The sequence below is a fragment of the Macaca thibetana genome, chromosome 19 (genome assembly GCF_024542745.1).
Source record: "Macaca thibetana thibetana isolate TM-01 chromosome 19, ASM2454274v1, whole genome shotgun sequence".
Lineage (NCBI taxonomy): Eukaryota > Metazoa > Chordata > Mammalia > Primates > Cercopithecidae > Macaca > Macaca thibetana.
The window spans coordinates 22,704,140-22,721,681 of record NC_065596.1 but is presented as its reverse complement, the minus strand read 5'-3'; the positions used below and the strand labels follow the sequence as shown (position 1 = coordinate 22,721,681).

The following is a 17,542-nucleotide window of genomic DNA, read 5'->3' as shown; positions in this document are numbered from 1 at the left end:
GAGCCCTCCCTCCCGGGCAGCCCCTCCTGCTTCCCTTCCTTTGGAAGGAGCAGTGCTGGGTCTGAGCCCCAGCCCATCTTCCTCACTGCGGCAGCAGGGCCAAGACCCACGATCCTTGGGCCAAGCCAGCGGCACGTCAGGGGGCACGGCCCTCGCCCACAGATGCCCAGGCTGGCCTGGTCGTCTCTGAACACCCCCAAGCCTGACTCTGTGAATGTCCTGGAGTTGTGAATGTCCGCGAGGTTGGGGGACCTCCTGGCCCTGTCCCCACACTGCCTTCAGCCTTTCATCACCCAACCAAAGACAGAAGCTCAAACGTGGGCACCAAAGTCTAGAGGATGCACCAAACTCCAGGCTCCAAGCACATCCACCCACGGTGGCTTTATTCAGTCACATCCCCACGCCCACAGCTCCCTCCACCAGGCAGAGGGGAGGCCACCCCACTGCAGCACCCGGGGATCCTGGGCCGGCGAAGGGTCCCAGCCAGAGGGCACCAACCCCAAGAAGACATGGTCCCCACCTGGAGCTTCCCTCGGCTGCCTCGGCCCTTGAGCCCGTCCCAGGAATTTGTGCTTTGACTCTGACAGGGAGCAGCAGGAAGCCGCCAGCCCACCGCGCCCATGGGTGTCCTTGGAGGGCAGACGGTGGAGCGGTGATCCCGGCTCCTGAGCGGCACTTCCTCAGCTCCCACAGCCCCCGCAGTCAGGCCCCATCAGTCCCCTGGGGCAGTGACCAGATCCTGGCGGGGTCAGCGCCGGGACAGGCCCTCTCTATGGGCCTAAGGTCAATGCAGGTGAGGGCTCGCTGGGCCCAGGCCAATGAACCCACCAGTAGGAGCCCTCACTGGGCAGCAGGGCCAGGAGGGCACCAGGGACTGGCACAGAGTCCACTCAGGGCAAGCGTCTGTGGCCTGGAACCTGCCCTCGCCAAGGCACTGGGGGGTTAAGGAACAGATCCTTTCAGACGGCCTTGGGCCAGAAGCTCCCTGGAGAGCCAGGCACCTCAAGGGGCATCTGGGAGCCTCGCCCTGTCCCAGTGGCTCCTGGCACCCTGGGAGCGTCAGCACCACCCCAAAGCTGGGTGCCTGTGTCCCCACTAAACAGAAGGGAAACCGAGGCAGGGCGCCAGTTGGCAGTGGAGCATTCTGGCAGCCCCAGGCGACCGAGCACCGACTGGCAGCAGCTGGGGTTTGGTTTTCGGAAGCCAAGGCTGGCGTCAGCACACAGGGAAGGCCACCCGGTGATGCGCCTCGACTGTGTTAGATTTACTGAAGGAGAGTGGCCTCCTGGGTGTGCCACTCAGGCACGGTGAGGGTCTGTGGCACCACCAGCCCCATGGCAGGGCAGAGGGTGGCGCCATCCTGCACGCCCCTGACAGCGGACCAGAGTCCTGTCCTCACACTGCGCAGTGGGTGCTGTGGGTTTCAAAAATACGCCTTCAGACCGAGAAACCCTCCCAGCTGTCAGCGCTCCTTGGTGCCGAGCTGCCGGGCACCTACTGGCTGCTCTCCAGTCTCAAGGAGATGGGGCAGCGGGTGTGGGGAGGAGCTGGCCTCAAGCCCCGAGGTCATAGGGAGCCAGGTGGGGCCCAGGAGCACCCGGCGCTTCCCGAAGCCGGACCCTTTAGAGGACGAGCGTGGAGGGTCTTTCGGGTGGGGGCAGCCCCAGCTGTGTGCCCCGAGGCCCCGGGAAGTGGGCACAGGCTGAGGAGGGAGCCAGGAGCACGGCCTTTCTCCCGGGTGTCTCCAGGGCTGGGCTCAGCCTCTGAGCCTGGTTCACGTGGTGCCGAGGGCCGCGTCTGCAGGCGGCTCCAGCGGGCAGCACGGGCTCTCGGCAGGGCCTCTGGAAAGGACAGGGAGGGCTGGCTTTAGCGACTCCACGGGACGGGGACGCCTGGGCTCTTCTGGGGAGATGGCACCCGCCATCCCGACCACATCTGTGTTCACCAGGCAGTGCCCACTGCCAGGACCCGACTCCAGGGAGCCCCCATGGCCCCGCAGCACCTGCCCTAGACGTGCTCCATCTCTGGGTCCGGGTCGGGCTCCTCCTCCTCATCCTCCTCGTCCTCCTCGTCATCGTCCTCGGTGCAGGCCTTGTCCAGCGGCGCCTCGCCGTCACGGGCCAGCTCCTCCACGTGCGCCAGCATGTCGGCCATCAGCGCCTCCTCCAGCCGCTTCCGCACCTGCTGCACCAGCTCTTCCTGCTTCCTGGGGACAGAGGGACCTTGCGTTACGCCCAGGTGAGCGGCCAGCAGGACGTGGACACAGGACGAACGTGGGGACCTCGGCTGGAAGGGGAGGCCAGAGGGATCCACAGGCATCCCCAGGACCAGCCCTAGCCCGTGCTGCCCCTCCCTTCACAATCCATGCACAGAACAACTGGCTGCCGCTGCCCATCACCAGCATCTGCCACCCACCCAGATGGCCCACCTGCCACCTCTGCTGAGACCCAGGGAGCGGCCCAACCCCTCAGCCCCCAGACCTGGCCCTGAGACTCCCCCATGGTCAGCTGCGGAAACCCTCACTCCCATCCCTTGACGGGCACTGAGTGGGGCAGGAAAACCACACCAGGCCGGGTGGAAGCTCACGCCTGTAATCCCAGCACTTTGGGTGGATCACTTGAGGTCAGGCGTTCGAGACCAGCCTGCCCAACACGACGAAACCCTGTCTCTACCAAAAATACAAAAACGAGCCGGGCATGGTGGCGAGTGCCTATAATCCCAGCTACTTGGGAGGCTGAGGCAGGAGAATCACTTGAACCCAGGAGGCGGAGGTTGCAGTGAGCTGCAATCGCCCCATTGCACTCCAGCCTGGGTAACAGAGGGAGACTGCTAAAAAAAAAAAAGCCTCACCAAAATCAGCTACCATCAGCCCGCAGCACCCCCCCGCCGGCTTGCAGGCCCGGCCGCTATGCGCCAGCGTGCGTTCCCTTACCATGGCTCAGGGGCCTGAGAAAAAGAATCCACACCCATGTCTCAACCCACCACCAGGGACTGGGGGCCTCATCCTTGGGGACTACAAGCTGATGCCAGGCACTCCAGGGTGGCCGCTCCTCTGCCTGCCGACTCCTGGGCCGCAGCATGTGCTTTTGCCCGCCTCCCTCTCCGGCCGCCCAGAGCCCCTCCTTGTCTCTGTTCTGCTTTCACTCCCAGGTGAGGCTGATTGTGTTTGTGGCCAAGGCTCAGCCACCCCCTGCCCCCGGGGTCTCTCCAATGGCTCCTGCAGACCTGAGCTGCTCCCTCTCACTGTCCCCATCCCCGGAACACCCTGGCTCACCTACTCCACTGCAGCCGCCAGACAGAACCCCACCTCCTGCTGAACCCACCACCGAGTTCCTAGTTTCAATGCCTTTTTCTATTTCTATGAGTTCTTTACTTTTTTAACTCTGTGACCCAGGCTGAAGCGCAGTGGCAGGATCTCAACTCACTGAAACCTCCGCCTCCCGGATTCAAGTGATTTTCCTGCCTCAGCCTCCTGAGTAGCTGGGACTACAAGCACATGCCAACACACCCAGCTAATTATTTTATTATATTTTTTAATAGCGATGAGGCTTCACCATGTTGGCCAGGCTGGTCTTGAACTCCTGACCTCAGGTGATCCTCCTGCCTCGGCCTCCCAAAGTGCTGGGATTACAGGTGTGAGCCACTGTGCACAGCCTTATTTCTGCAAGTTTTGCAGGGCTTTTAATGATCTGCCTGCTATTTCTCAGTCTTGTTCTTTTCTTATGTTGTCAATTCTTCCTATTCCACCATCTTCATTTCGGGGAGTTCGCTGGGCATGTGGAGAGTGTAAATGGACCTCAAACCCAAATGAGGGGGCCCAAAAGCACCACGGCCGGAGGAAGATGCCGCAGCCGCTCAGGACGGAACCCTTGGCACCCATAGTCTGTGTGCTTGCGGGGGTGGCGTCTTAGGTCCATGTCTTCACCCTGCGTGGGGGCACAGGGTCTCTTCTCCTTGTGCCCAGGGGCCTTTGACCCCTGGCTGCTGCCACAGGAAGCCCACATGCCCCAGAGCCTCCCTGGCTGCTGCCACAGGAAGCCCACATGCCCCAGCGCCTCCCTGGCTGCTGCAGGCTTCAGTTCCTTGTTTCTGGAACCCTCAAGAGTTTCCTTTCCTTCCTGACCTAAGCCGGGTGCTGCATTGAACATGAAAAGCCCCATCTTCTCTCCGGCACTTCCAGAGTTTTCTGCAGGCGCCTCCGTCACCGGGGGGCCTGCGTCCACCCTGCACACGGGACGTGCGTTCGGCCCTGAGGCCCTGCAGGAGGGCCCCTCACCCTTGGGCTGCTCAGCCTCACCTGACTGCTGCCTGTTTCTGCAGCGGCCGTGTTCCCTGCCGTTCGTTCCCGGGCTCTGCACGCTGGAACTGCCCCTCAGCAGGCGCCCTGCGCCATCTCCCTGAAGGCAGAGAGCCCTGGCCTGCCCTGTCCCTCCATCTCCAGGGCCCAACGTGGAGCCCAGCACCCAGCACAGCCAGTCCTCACGGGCTCAAAGGACCATACTCTTTTCAAGAACATTTCTTCAAGGGGTGCCTGGCTCGCCCTGAACCCAGCACGTGGGTGAAACAGTTCATACTGGTCCGACGATGGGTACCCTTGCCCCGTCTATTTCTGTTTCAAAACCCCAGCAGCGTCGTGGGGAGACGGGAAACACGCAGGCACATGGGGACACTCAGGGTCCCCATGCCCCCAAGAGAAAGGGCGGAGGAGCAGGGGACCAGGCCGAGGAGCTACCTGATGTCCTCGTCGGTCACCATGAAGGCTTTGCACAGGGGCTGCGTGGTGTTGAGCCACACACCAGGGTTCTTCTCCACGGCGGCCGAAAGCTGTCCCGTGATGGGCATGGTGCTAGTGTGCAGGGCGCTGGCGATGGCTGACAGCAGCGTCTCATCTGTGCAGCCAGGTCCCACCCCTGCCAGGCAGTGGACAAACAGCCACAAGTGGAGAGGTCACCATGGGGCAGCTGTGGCCTGGAGAGCTGGAGAGGCCACGGAAATGCCCCAAGAATGGGAGCTGCCGCTTTCTCCCCGCGACTCGGGTTCCATTTCTAAATTCCCTCTCCTGCTTGTGTTATTACATTCATAACAGAAAACAAGCAAGCTAGGCCAGGTGCGGCCTCTCCCGCCTGTAATCCCAGCATCTTGGGAGGGTGAGGTGGGAGGAATGATTGAGCTTAGGAGTTTGAGACCAGCCTGGACAACATAGTGAGACTCCTGTCTCTACAAAAGAACTAAAAAATTAGCCAGGTGTCACGCTGCATGCCTGTGGTCCCAGCTACTCAGGAGGCTGAGCTGAGAGAACCACTTGAGCCCGAGAGGTGGAGGCTGCCGCGAGTAGTAATGGCGCCGCTGTACTTCAGCTTAGGCCGTGAAAAGGCTGCCTTTTGTTTTCTGAGACAGGGTCTTGCTCTGTATTTTCCGTAGAAATGTAGAGATGGGGTCTATGTTGCCCAAGCTGGTCTTGAACTTCTGAGATCAAGTGATCCTCCTGCCTCAGCCCCTCAAAGTGCTGGGATTACAGGCGTGAGCCACTGTCCCCAGCGACCCTGTCTCAAAAAACCACCAACAAAACCATGCAAGAGCTGCATTCTTTGTTCTGTGGTGGGGACGTGCTCGGAGGGTGCAGGAGCCAAGTCAGATGTCCTTGTTTGTTTTTAGGATCCCCATGGCAAAACTGCACGTCCTGCAGGTGAAAACAGCCCCAGGCCTGCGCCACACCTGGAAGCCACAAAGCCCCACCCGCAGGGTCTCCAAGGTCAAGAATGAAGGGCCCAGCCCAAGCGCCCTTACCCATCCCCAAGCCCACTGGGCCTCCTCCTCCCGCCCCAGCCGCAGGCAGATTTGCTCTAAGCACCCGCAGCAGGAACAGCCATCCACCCTGCTAGGAGATGAGGGCACCCGCAGCGCTTCCACCCCACCCAGCACGTCCCCTTCCGCCTTCCCTCAGGCGCCCGCTCACCCTGCAGGCCCTTGGGGAGGTCCATGGTCTTGACCAGCTCCTCAGCAATGTCGAAGGCGTTCAGGCCGCTCAGCTTCTTCTCCCAGAAGAGCTGCCCAGACACAGATGTGAACCTCAAGGATGGCCCGCCTGGCCTCCTTGCCTCGTGTGGGTCCCCACGGCGCCTCTCCCCTCCCAGGGCCTTGAGTCCCCAGCCCCTGCCCGGGCTTTCTGCAGCCAGGGATCCAGTGGACGTTTGTAAATAAGAATAAAAATACACACGGGGTGGCTTGCACCTGCAATCCCAGCACTTTAGGAGGCCGAGGTGGGCAGATCACCTGAGGTCAGGAGTTTGAGACCAGCCTGATCAACATGGTGAAACCCCTTATCTACTAAAAATGCAAAAAAAGGTCGAGTGTGGAGACGGGTGCCTGTAATCCCAGCTATTTGGCAGGCTGAGGCAGGAGAATCACTTGAACCCGGGAAGTGGAGGTTACAGTGAGCTGAGACCGCACCATTGCACTCTAGCCTGGACAACGAGAGCAAAACTCCATCTCAAAAAAAAAAATTAGCCACATGTAGTGACAGGTACCTGAAATCCCAGCTACTTGGGAGGCTGAGGTGGAAGAATCACTTGAAAACAGGAGGCAGAGGTTGTAGTGAGTTAAGATCCCGCCACTGCACTCCAGCCTGGGTGACAGAGTGTGATTCTGTCTCCAAAAAAAGAAAGAAAAAACAAAAAGAAAATACACACGGTTCTCAGGTTTTTAAGAAGTAGGTTATGCAGTCACATGTGGGCAGTCAGCCCCCTGTATCTGTGGGTTCATAACCACACACCCAACCAGCTGCAGACGGAAAATATTTGGGGGGAAAAAAAGACAAAAATAATACAACTGGCCAGGTGAGGTGGCTCACACCTGTAATCCCCACAGTTTTGGAAGCCAAGGTGGGAGGATCAGTTGAGGCCAGGAGCTTGAGACCAGCCTGGGCAACATACAGAGACCCTGTCTCAAAAATGAAAAACTAAAAAAAAGGAATAAAACACACACAACAAGGAGTGTCACAAGCATCTACACCTCATGAGGAATCTAGAAAATACCTGCAGGTAATGTGCAAACATTAAACCATTTCCATTTTTTAAAAAATATTTTTGTTTTATTTGTGAGACAGGATCTCGCTCTGTTGCCCAGACTCAAGTGCAGCGGCAGGATCTTGGCTCACTGCAACCTCCACCTCCCGGGTTCAAATGATTCTCCTGCCTCAGCCTCCCGTGTAGCTGGGATTATAGGCGCCTACCACCAGGCCCAGATAATTTTTGTATTTTTAGTAGAGACGGGGTTTCACCACGTTGGGTCAGCCTGGTCTCGAACTCCTGACCTCAGGTGATCCACCTGCCTCGGCTTCCCAAAGTGCTGGAATTACAGGCCTGAGTCACTGCGCAAGGCCATCCTGGACCATTTTCTATGACGGGCCTCAACATCTTCGGATTTTGGTATCGGGGTTGAGGGTGGGGTGTGTCCTGAAACCAATGCCCCGCACATTCCACGAGGGGACCGCAGGCAGGACCGGGTCTTGCTCTATCCCTCAGGCTGGTGTGCAGTGGTGTGCCTCCTGGGCTCAAGCAATCCTCCCACCTCAGCCTCCCAAGACGCTGGGACCACAGGCGCGCGCCACCACATCCACCTAATTTTTTCACTTTTTTTTGCTTCGTCATGTAGCCCGGGCTAGCCTGGAACTCTTGCGCTCAATCCATCCGCTCCATGTACGATCTTATTCCAAACGTCCGCCCACTACAGTGAACAAGTTGGCCGGGAAGGCTGGGGTCCCTATGCGTTGAGCTCACCTGGCGCGGCTGGTCCACCGCCTTCTGTGGGTCACTCTTGACCTTGTTGCTGGGGTGGTTGGTAATCTTGGTCACTGGCTGCTTGAAGATGGACGCCGTCTGGCGCACGGGCAGCGCCGTGTTCAGGTCGGGCTTGCCCTGCGGGAGGAAGGAGATGCGGTCCGGTCTGGGGGCGCCCCGGCGGCGCGGAGCCTCAAGGGGTGCGGGGCCCGAGCGACCCCTCGCCGTGCCGGCGCCCCTCGCGTCCCCCGTGCCCTCCAGGACCCCCACGGTCCGGGGAGTCCGCTCCCGCAGGGTCGGCCCGGCCGGCTCTGGAGCCCCCGCCGCGGGCCGTGTCCTCGCCATGAGCCCTGCGCTCTGCGCTCTGCGCCCTGCGCCCTGCGGCCTGCGCCTTCCGCTCTCTGCTCTCCGCCCGCTGTGACCTCCTGCGCTCTGGACGCCGGGCTGCGTCGCCCGCAGGTCACGTCATGGCCGTGTCCCCGCCTAGAACGCCCCGCGCCGACGTCACCCGCGTGGCGCCACCACTCACCTTGACCTGGTTGGAGGAGTCGTAGCGCACGCGCTGGCGACTCTTGTTCATCTTGCTCATCAGCATCTTGCCCGTGCGGAAGTCGAAGGTGCTCAGGTCCATGGAGCCGCCCAGGTAGCGGGCCAGCTGCGGCTTGCTGCGGAACTTCTTCCCGCTCGGGCTGCAAGGAGGCGGGACGGTCGGTGCCCCGGCCGGACCCCGGACCCCAAACCCAGGCCTTGGCCCCAGACCCAAACCCAGTCCCAGCCCCAGCTTCAGGCCGTGACCCCAGCCCCAGACCTCAACCCGGCCGTGACCCCAAACCTAGGCCCTAGCCCCAGGCCCAGACCCCAACCCTGGCGTGACACCAGACCTTCATCGCAGACCCCAGCACCCCAAAACTGGCCCCCACATCTGGGCGCCAGCCCCAGCCCCAGCCTCCACATTGGATCCTTGCCCCAGACCCCTAACTCCGGTCCCCTCTGCCGTAGGCCCTGGCAGCATCAGGCACAGCAGACACTGAGCTCCGGTACAAACGCTATTACCTACAGGAGGATGAGCCCCGGCTCTGGGAGGATGGCTCACATTTCCAGAACATTCCAGAAATGGAATTTAGGTCACATTCTTCAGAAAAGACCCCACGGAGAACAGGTATGTGAGGGACAGCCCTAAAAGCAATCTCCTTCCCCCTTGGGGTAACAGCGGCAGGGCCAGGCTGGGAAGGGGTCTCGTTCTAAGGTCTGGGGCCAGGCCCCAACAGCTGCTTGGGTATAACCCGACCGGGGAGCTCGCAACAAGGCAGCCAGGTAAACAGACCTGCTCTCAGACACGGGGCTCTGCTCTCAGCCTGCCACAGACAAGCGCCGGCAACTCATCCTCTCCAGGACCTAAGGACACCCACCTATGGGTTGCCCTGTGTGTCACATGTGGTCACACTACAGGATGACAAGCACCCAACCCAGCACATCGCCATCAGGAACAGCCATGTTGGAAAAGCCTGGCACCTCCTCACCAAGTTTCCTGATGACCCAGACATGACATTCTTAGGCATCTGCCTGAGAAATGAGCACACATCCCACACCATCACTTCTACGCGGGTGTCCCCAGGAGCCCCACCACAGGAGCCAGGAGGTGGCAGCAGCCGAGACGCCTTCCATGGATGAACGGACAAACACACCATGGCCCATCCACACAGCCATGAAAAACAGCGAGGCTCTGACACAGGCCACAGCGTGGATGCACCTTGAGGACAGCACACTCAAGAGATGCCAGACACAAAAGGCCACACAGTATGTGACCCCATTTCTTTTTTTTTTTTTTGAGATGGAGTCTTGCTCTGTCGCCCAGGCTGGAGTGCAGTGGCCGGATCTCAGCTCACTGCAAGCTCCACCTCCCGGGTTTACGACATTCTCCTGCCTCAGCCTCCCGAGTAGCTGGGACTACAGGCGCCCGCCACCGCTCCCGGCTGGTTTTTTGTATTTTTTAGTAGAGACGGGGTTTCACTGTGTTTGCCAGCAAGGGCTCGATCTCCTGACCTTGTGATCCGCCCGTCTCGGCCTCCCAAAGTGCTGGGATTACAGGCTTGAGCCACCACGCCCGGCCAATGTGTGACCCCATTTCTATGAAATGTCTAGAACAGGATAATTCAGAGACAGCAAGAGGACGCATAGTGCCAGAGGCTGGGGTGAGGGATGTGGAGTGACTGCTGATATGGATGCGACTTTGTTTCTTTCTTTCCTTTTGGAGATAGGGTCTCACTGTCACCCAGGCCGGAATGCAGTGGCTCAATCACAGCTCACTGCAACCTTCAACTCCTGGGCTAGGGTGATCCTTCCACCTTAGTCTCCCAAGTAGCTGGGATGACAGGCACAAGCCACCACGCCTGGCTAATTTCTTTTTTTTTTCTTTTGAGATGGAGTCTCACTCTGTCGCCCAGGCTAGAGTGAAGTGGCTCGATCTTGGCTCTCTGCAACCTCCACCTCCAGGTTCAAGTGATTCTCCTGCCTGAGCCTCCTGAGTAGCTGGGTGTACAGGTGCCGCCACCACACTTGGCTAATTTTTATATTTTTAGTGGAGACCAGGTTTCACCATGTTGGTCAGGATGGTCACAAATGCCTGACCTCACGTGATCCGCCCGCCTTGGTCTCCCAAAGTGCTGGGATTACAGGTGTGAGTCACCGTGCCCGACCTAATTTTCGTATTTTTTTAATACAGATGGGGTCTCGCCATGTTGTCCAGGCTGGTCTGGAACTCCGGAGCTCAAGCAGTCCTCCCACCTTCCCTCCCAAAGCTTTGGGATTACAGGTGTGAGTCATCATGCCCTGCCGCTTCATTTCTTTGTTTTTCATTTTTCCTTTTAGAACCAGGGTCTCCTTTTGTTGCCCAGGCTGGAGTGCAGTGGTGTGATCATAGCACACTGCAGCCTTGACCTCCTAGGCTCAAGGGATTGTCCTGCCTTGCCCTCCTGAGTAGCTAGGACTACACAAGTGTGCACCACCATGCCCAGCTAATTTTTAAATTTTTTGCATAGATGGGGTCTATGTTGCCCAGGTTGGTCTCCAACTTATGATCTCAAGAGATCCTCCTGCCTCGACCGCCAAAGGGATTACAGGTAGGAGCCACTATGCCTGGCTGGTTTCTTTTATCTCGATAAAATCATTTAGAAATAATAGCACTTGTATGGTGCTTACTAGGCCAGGCACCTCAAACATACTGTATCTATAAACTCAGTCAACAGTCACTTTTATTAATAACGCATCAGCCTGAGATTGGTAGGTAGCCCTGTTTTGCTGGTTTCCTAGAATCCTCTAGGGCAGACTCCTCCTGTCCTCTTCTGCCCCTGCCCCAGATGTCCTGGCCCATGGCAGACGCCAGATGCCAGACAACTGAGACAGCTCCGAAGAATCTCCTGTAGCCAGAAGGAAACTCAATTCTGCAGGCACTGCACAGAAATGCTTGGTCTCATGCTTAGCTCAATCGCCTCTATCCAGGATCTACGTACTGGGCTGATACACAGACCACGGGAAGTTTTATTTCTCTCCACCCAGCCCCCCCGACCCAACCCTGGGCAAATTCCACGGTCCACAAGGACACGGATGGGCTCCAGCATGTCCACTAGGACAGGGCGCCGCAGGGAGGGCACGAGGACAAGTGCCTGGGGGTCCGAAACCACTGAGGGCTCCTCCCGGAGATTTACTTTTGAGATTTACTCTTGTAATTACTCTCCGGGCTGGCTGACGTTAAATCGAAGGTGGTTTGCCCAGGGCAGTGGAAAGAAACCGAGAGACCAGAGGCTCAGACTCAGGCTTCACATAGCCACAAGAAGAGACCCCACAAAACACGCCCAGCAGCTCTTTGCCTCCAGTCACCCCAAAGAGAGGCTGTTCTGCCTTTTAAGATGAAGGCAAACAAGGCTGGGCGCGGTGGCTCACGCCTGTAATCCCAGCACTTTGTGAGGCCAAGAGGGGTGGATTGCCCGAGCTCAGGAGTTGGAGACCAGCCTGGGCAACACGGTGAAACCCGTCTCTACTAAAATATAAAAAATTAGCCGGGCACGGTGGCGCGTGCCTGTAGTCCCAGCTACTCAGGAGGCTGAGGCAGGATTGGTTTGAACCCAGGAGGCGGCGGTTTCAGTGAGCCGAGATCATGCCACTGCACTCCAGTCTGGGCGACAGAGCAAGACTCTGTCTCCAAAAAAAAAAAAAAAGCGAACAACAGACACAGATCACAGACTGGTTGTTAGGACTGGGGGTGGGCGCACAAGGCAGTGGCAAATGGGTCTGAGGTTCTTTCCGGGGTGATGGAAATTCTAAAATTGAATCTGAGGATAGCTGCACATACCCGTAAATATGTGAATATGCTAAAAAACCATTGACTCGTGCACTTTAAATGAGTGTATTGTATGGTACATAAACTGTATCTCAATAATACCCTCTCAAAAAGAATAAATGCAGTTGTTCACACCTAAGGTCAGGAGTTCGAGACCAGCCTGATCAACATGGTGAAACCCCATCTCTACTAAAAATACAAAATTAGCCAGGCGTGGTGGCACATGCCCGTAATCCCAGCTAGTTGGGAGGCTGAGGCAGGAGAACTGCTTGAACTCGGGAGGTGGAGGTTGCAGTGAGCCGAGATTGCACCATTGCACTCCAGCCTGGGTGACAGGGCAACACTCCGTCTCAAAAAAAACAAAAAACAAAAAGAGGGCGGTGTAATCCCAGCACTTTGGGAGGCCGAGGTGGGACGATCACCTGAGGTCAGGAGTTCGAGACCAGCCTTGCCAACAGACCGTCTCTATTAAAAACACAAAAATTAGCTGGGGGTGGTGGCGGGGGCCTGAAATCCCAGCTACTTGGGAGGCTGAGGCAGGAGAATCACTTGAACCCAGGAGGCGGAGGTTGCAGTCTGCCGAGATTGTGCCACTGCACTCCAGCCTGGGTGACAGAGCGAGACTACCTCTCAAAATAAATAAATAATAAAAAAAAAATGAAAATAAAAAATTAGCTGGGCGCGGTGGCTCATGCCTGTGGTCCCAGCTACTCCAGAAGCTGAGGAGGCAGGATCGCTAGAGCCCGGGAGGTCAAGGCTGCAGTGAGCTAGGATTGCACCACTGCACTCCAGCCTGCGTGACAGAACAAGACCCTGTCTCTAAATAAATAAATAAATAAATGCAAATGCAAGATAGAGGGGGTTAGTGGTAACGAGGGGCTGGGGGAGGAAGAAGTGGGGAGTGACTGCTAATGAGGACAGAGCTGCTTTTCGGGGTGATGAGAACGTTCTGGAATTACACAGTGGTGATGGTTGCAGTTTTGTGAATGCACTAAAAACCACTGGTGGCCAGGTGTGGTGACTCACGCCTATAATCCCAGCACTTTGGGAGTCTGAGGTGCTGGCGTCAGGAGTTGAGGTCAGGAGTTCGAGACCAGGCTGGCCAACATGACGAAACCCCTTCTCTACTAAAAATACAAAACTTAGCCGGGCGTGGTGGCGCATGCCTTTAATCCCAGCTACTTGGGAGGCTGAGACAGGAGAATCGCTTGAACCCGGGAAGCAGAGGTTGTAGTGAGCTGAGATCGCGCCATTGCACTGTGGCCTTGGCGAAGAGTTAAACTCCGTCTCAAAACAAAAAACAAAAAACAAAAAAAAAACCACCCACTGAATTGTACATTTTTAAAAAGTAGCTTTGGCCAGGCAGTGGCTCATGCCTGTAATCCCAGCACTTTGGGAGGCTGAAGCAGGTTAATTGCTTGAGTACAGGAATTCGAGACCAGTCTAGTCTACGCAACATAGTGAAACCCCATCCCTATAAAAATAAGCCAGGCATGGCGGCGTGTGCCTGTAATTCCCGCTACTTGGGAGGCTGAGCTGAGAGGGTCACCTAAGCCTGGGAGGTTGAGAATGCATAAGCCATGATTGTACCACTGCACCCCAGCCTGGGTGAGACCCTGTCACAAAGAAAAAGAAAACTAGCTTTTGTGGAATGTGAATTATATCTCAATTTTTAATAAAGGTTATGCCTGTCTATTGACACAGAAAGATGTCCCTGAAATTTTATTCAATGAACCAAGAACAGCCTTGATAAAACCACACATATAGAAAAAGGTGGGCGTCACGGCCTGAACTATCCCAGGCACCCCCAACAGAGAACGCAGCCTGGAAGCCTGCAGCCTCAGATGAAAGCCTGGGCTGAGGAGGCCCCAGACCTGCAGAGGGCGGCTCTAGGCAGAGTCTGGCTTCACCCTCTGCAGAGAAACCTGAAATCTCCCCAGCCTGTTTAGAGCCTTTCCCCGCTTTTCTCCACTGCTAGACCCTCATGCTCAGGGCCAGGGCCCAAAGTGGGAATGAGAGGGCTGGGGTGAAGACAGCCTCAGGGCACTCCGCACAAGCTGGCCTTCATCCCAGCTCCCAAGCTGCAGCCACCTCTTAGGGGGTTCCTGCTGCCTGGGCGCCTCTCCCTGTCGCTCGATGTGACGTCCTCAGAGAGGCCCCCTCCCTGACCCCAGTCTCAGTCAGGCCCCGCATCTGCCCTCCCAGATTTTAGCATGCGTCACCGCAGATCTCAGGACGTGTACCCACGGCTGTCATGGAAAGTGGCTGGTGTCCTGGCTGTCACCTGTTAAGCAGGAGGGCCCGGCCTCACTCCTGGCTGAATGGTCGGATCCAGGCAGCGCCTGGTGCTGGGGAGGCTTGTTTTTGCCAAGGGGCTGACACAGACCTGCTGTGGACTCTAGGGCAGCCTTTGGGAGAGGGAAAGCCAGAAATGTGTTTGGAGGGAGCATGCCGGCAGGCCCGACCTCCTACTGACAGAGGACAGAACACAGGGCTTCAGGCTTTCTAGAGCCAGAGAGCCAACGAAGGGGGCGAGTACCAAAGGGGGATGCACGACCCTGTCCGAGACAGGGATTGCAGTCCCACTATGCCAATGCCTGCAATTACAGGGTTCCAGCTCATAAAGGTACACATTTGGGGACCAAGTTTCCCCTCTCTGTTGCTGTCATCCAACTTTCCAGGAACCAGTCCCCGAGCTCCTCCTGCAGAACGAGGCCCCACACACTGCTTCTGATCACAGCCATCCTTTCCCTGCTCACTTTTCTCACTTAATCTCCCCAAACCGGGACAGTCAGGAACCACAGGGGACCGAAGTGCACAGTGGACCGAGCGCTGGTTCTGCCCCTCCTTGGCTCGTGGAAACCACCCGCCCTCACCTGGGCGGTCTCCGGCCCACGACCCCGAGCTGTGGGAAAAAGGGGGGCCGACCGCACACCCCCCTTTACCCAGGTGCTCGGCACATGGCAGGCGTCCTCTTGCCCCTCATGGGGGACCTGAAGGGGCCGCGGGACAGTGAACCAAGGGGAGGGCGCAATCAAAGCTGGCCCAGAATCAAAAGTATCTTTCCCCAGCCAGGGAAAAAAAAAAAAAAAAAAAAAAAAAGGAAGACAAACAGCAGGTGGCCGACTGACTGGATATTGGCTGCAGCAGGCGACTAAGTCTTTGTTCCACGGAGGGGGTTCCCTGCGACCTTTCTGAGCAGCGCCTGTTCCAATTTGGGGAGTGGGGGGGTCTCTGAAAGCCTTCGACCACCACCGATATCTACGCAAAGACTACCGTTAGGTCGGCTCGGAAAGTCGCAAGCCTCAGGTCTCCACCCTGAGGGGGCCACGACCCACGAGGTCCTCGGAAGGAGTGCGGGGGAGGAGGTGGAATACCTTTGAAAAAAGCAACGCTGCGAGGGAGACCAGTCACCCTGAGGCGCTTATTCCCAGGACTGGGTTGAGCCCAAGAACCCGCATTTTCACGCACGCTCTCCCCGATCCCCCCATGAGCCCTGCTCCCCGAAACCCCGCCTGGCCAGCCCCTCGGGCTCCGCGCCACCCCAGCAGCGCCCCAAGGCACCCCCTGCGTCTCACGGAAACCAAAGGAATAGCCCACCCCCCACCCCTGCCTCCCGGCAGCGTCTGGCCGTCGCCAGGCGCCCCTGGCCCAGCGCGCACGAACAAAGGCCACAGTCGCCGCCCGGCAGCCAGTCCCCAAACGGCCGGCCGAAAGCCATGCGGCCCAACAACCGACGCACGCGCACTGGGCCTTCGCGCGCCGGGCGGACACGCACGCAAGACGCACGCACGCACGCACGACGCACGCGCGGGGCCCGGGCCGCGGCCCGGGGCAGGGGCGCCGAGGCCGCCGCAGAGGCCGCTGGGAGGCGCCCGTTGAGGCCCTGCGCGGCCGGCGCGCTCATTCACCTATAGTAAAAGACATCCCTGTGGCCGGCCGACAGCCCCGACCTTCTGGGCACTTCTTCCCTCTCCCAGCCCTGCGGGAGCGCCGGGCACTCCCACCTCTTCCGCTCCATTGCGCCCGGCTCCTCGGCCCGCCGCCGGGCCCGCCGCCGCCGCCCGGACCCCCGCTCGCTGCCGCCGCCTCAGCTGCCTCCGCTGCCGCTGCCGCCGCCGCCACTTGCCGCGGCTGTTCCGGCCCGCGGGCCCCCGCCCTCCGCCCCCAGCCGGGCGCGCGCCGGCTTTGCCGCCCTCTCAGCCCCCTCCCCGCGCTCGCCAGCCCCCGCTCGGGGGGCCCGCTCCGCCCACCCGCCCGCGCGGGGCCCCGTGCTGCGCAGCCGCGGCGCCAGGCCCCGCCCCTCTCCGGCAGCGCCAATCAGCGCATGGGGGGCGGTCCTCCGGCGGTGTGTGCGCCTGCGCCCTGTGCCTCGTGAGCCGCTAGTGCCCAGCAGCTGTTCCCGGAGCCCCCACAGCCCCTTCCACTGTGCCCCCGCTTCCCCGGCCGCCTGGGGCGCCTGCGCGGGGTCATGCTTTCGTACTAGTGGGGTCCTTTTCCCCGACCTTTCTCCAGCCCAAGTCTTGGGGACTCTGGCCTAGTGACTGGACCTCGGCTTCCCCACCCTCCAGGTCTCCCAGCTTCCGATCTTTTTACGGGCGTCCACATCTGGGGGGCTTCCTCCGTGACGACCCCCTCCATGCCCCCAAGTTCCCTCCAGTAGCTTTTTTTTTTTGAGACGGAGTCTCACTCTGTTGCCCAGGCTGGAGTGCAGAGGCGCGATCTTGGCTCACTTAAAGCCTCCGCCTCCCAGGTTCAAGCTATTCTCCTGCCTCAGCCTCCCAAGTAACTGGTTCCACACACAGCTAATTTTTGTATTTTTAGTAGGGACGGGGTTTCACCATGTTGGCCAGCCTGGACTCGAACTCCTGACTTCAAGTGATCAGCCCACCTCGGCCTCCCAAAGTGCTGGGATTATAGGCGTGAGCCACCACGCCCTGCCCAGTAGCTTTCTGACCCCTCGGAATCCAGGTATCTGAGCCCCCTGCTCCCCTACTCCACCCCCTGCACCTTAGTCCAGCCAGCATCTCTGGTCGGGAGAGTTCCAGGACCTTCCTGCGGAATCACCCACCCACTGTTGCATCCTTTTTTTTTTTTTTTGAGACGGAGTCTCGCTCTGTCACCCGGGCTGGAGTGCAGTGGCGGGATCTCAACTCACTGCAAGCTCCGCCTCCCGGGTTCACGCCATTCTCCTGCCTCAGCCTCCCGAGTAGCTGGGACTACAGGCGCCTGCCACCTCGCCCGGCTAGATTTTTGTATTTTTTAGTAGAGACGGGGTTTCACCGTGTTAGCCAGGATGGTCTCGATCTCCTGACCTCGTGATCCGCCCGTCTCGGCCTCCTAATGTACTGGGATTACAGGCTTGAGCCACCGCGCCCGGCCAATCTCCTCTTAACCCCTTCCCCAGCCAGCCAGAGGGATCCTGAAA

General features: G+C 58.7%; 1 protein-coding gene across 2 annotated transcripts; it reads right to left on the bottom strand.

The window, feature by feature from the left end:
• Positions 1–356: 356 nt before the first annotated feature.
• MBD3 (methyl-CpG binding domain protein 3) lies at positions 357–16,369 on the bottom strand. 2 transcript variants are annotated; one of them, XM_050770701.1, is made up of 7 exons: positions 16,026–16,369; positions 8,308–8,467; positions 7,779–7,916; positions 5,957–6,047; positions 4,733–4,910; positions 2,003–2,206; positions 357–1,841 (listed from the first exon to the last, which is right to left on the bottom strand). In XM_050770701.1, exons 1-6 carry the CDS (start codon positions 16,133–16,135, stop codon positions 2,008–2,010), a joined length of 876 nt encoding a protein of 291 aa, XP_050626658.1. In that variant the 5' UTR covers positions 16,136–16,369; the 3' UTR covers positions 357–1,841; positions 2,003–2,007. The 2 variants fall into 2 exon arrangements, with proteins under 2 accessions (XP_050626658.1, XP_050626659.1); XM_050770702.1 differs by having other exon boundaries at positions 16,122–16,369.
• Between the last annotated feature and the right edge of the window lie 1,173 nt (positions 16,370–17,542).

Excerpts from the sequence above, each read along its gene's own strand:
- MBD3 (XM_050770701.1), bottom strand. The coding sequence starts at position 16,135 with ATGGAGCGGAAGAGGTGGGAGTGCCCGGCGCTCCCGCAGGGCTGGGAG. Across the intron at positions 8,468-16,025 it reads AGGGATGTCTTTTACTATAG|CCCGAGCGGGAAGAAGTTCC; the intron begins GTGAATGAGCGC and ends GCCTCCTTGCAG. Across the intron at positions 6,048-7,778 it reads CGGTGGACCAGCCGCGCCAG|CTCTTCTGGGAGAAGAAGCT; the intron begins GTGAGCTCAACG and ends GTGTCTGGGCAG.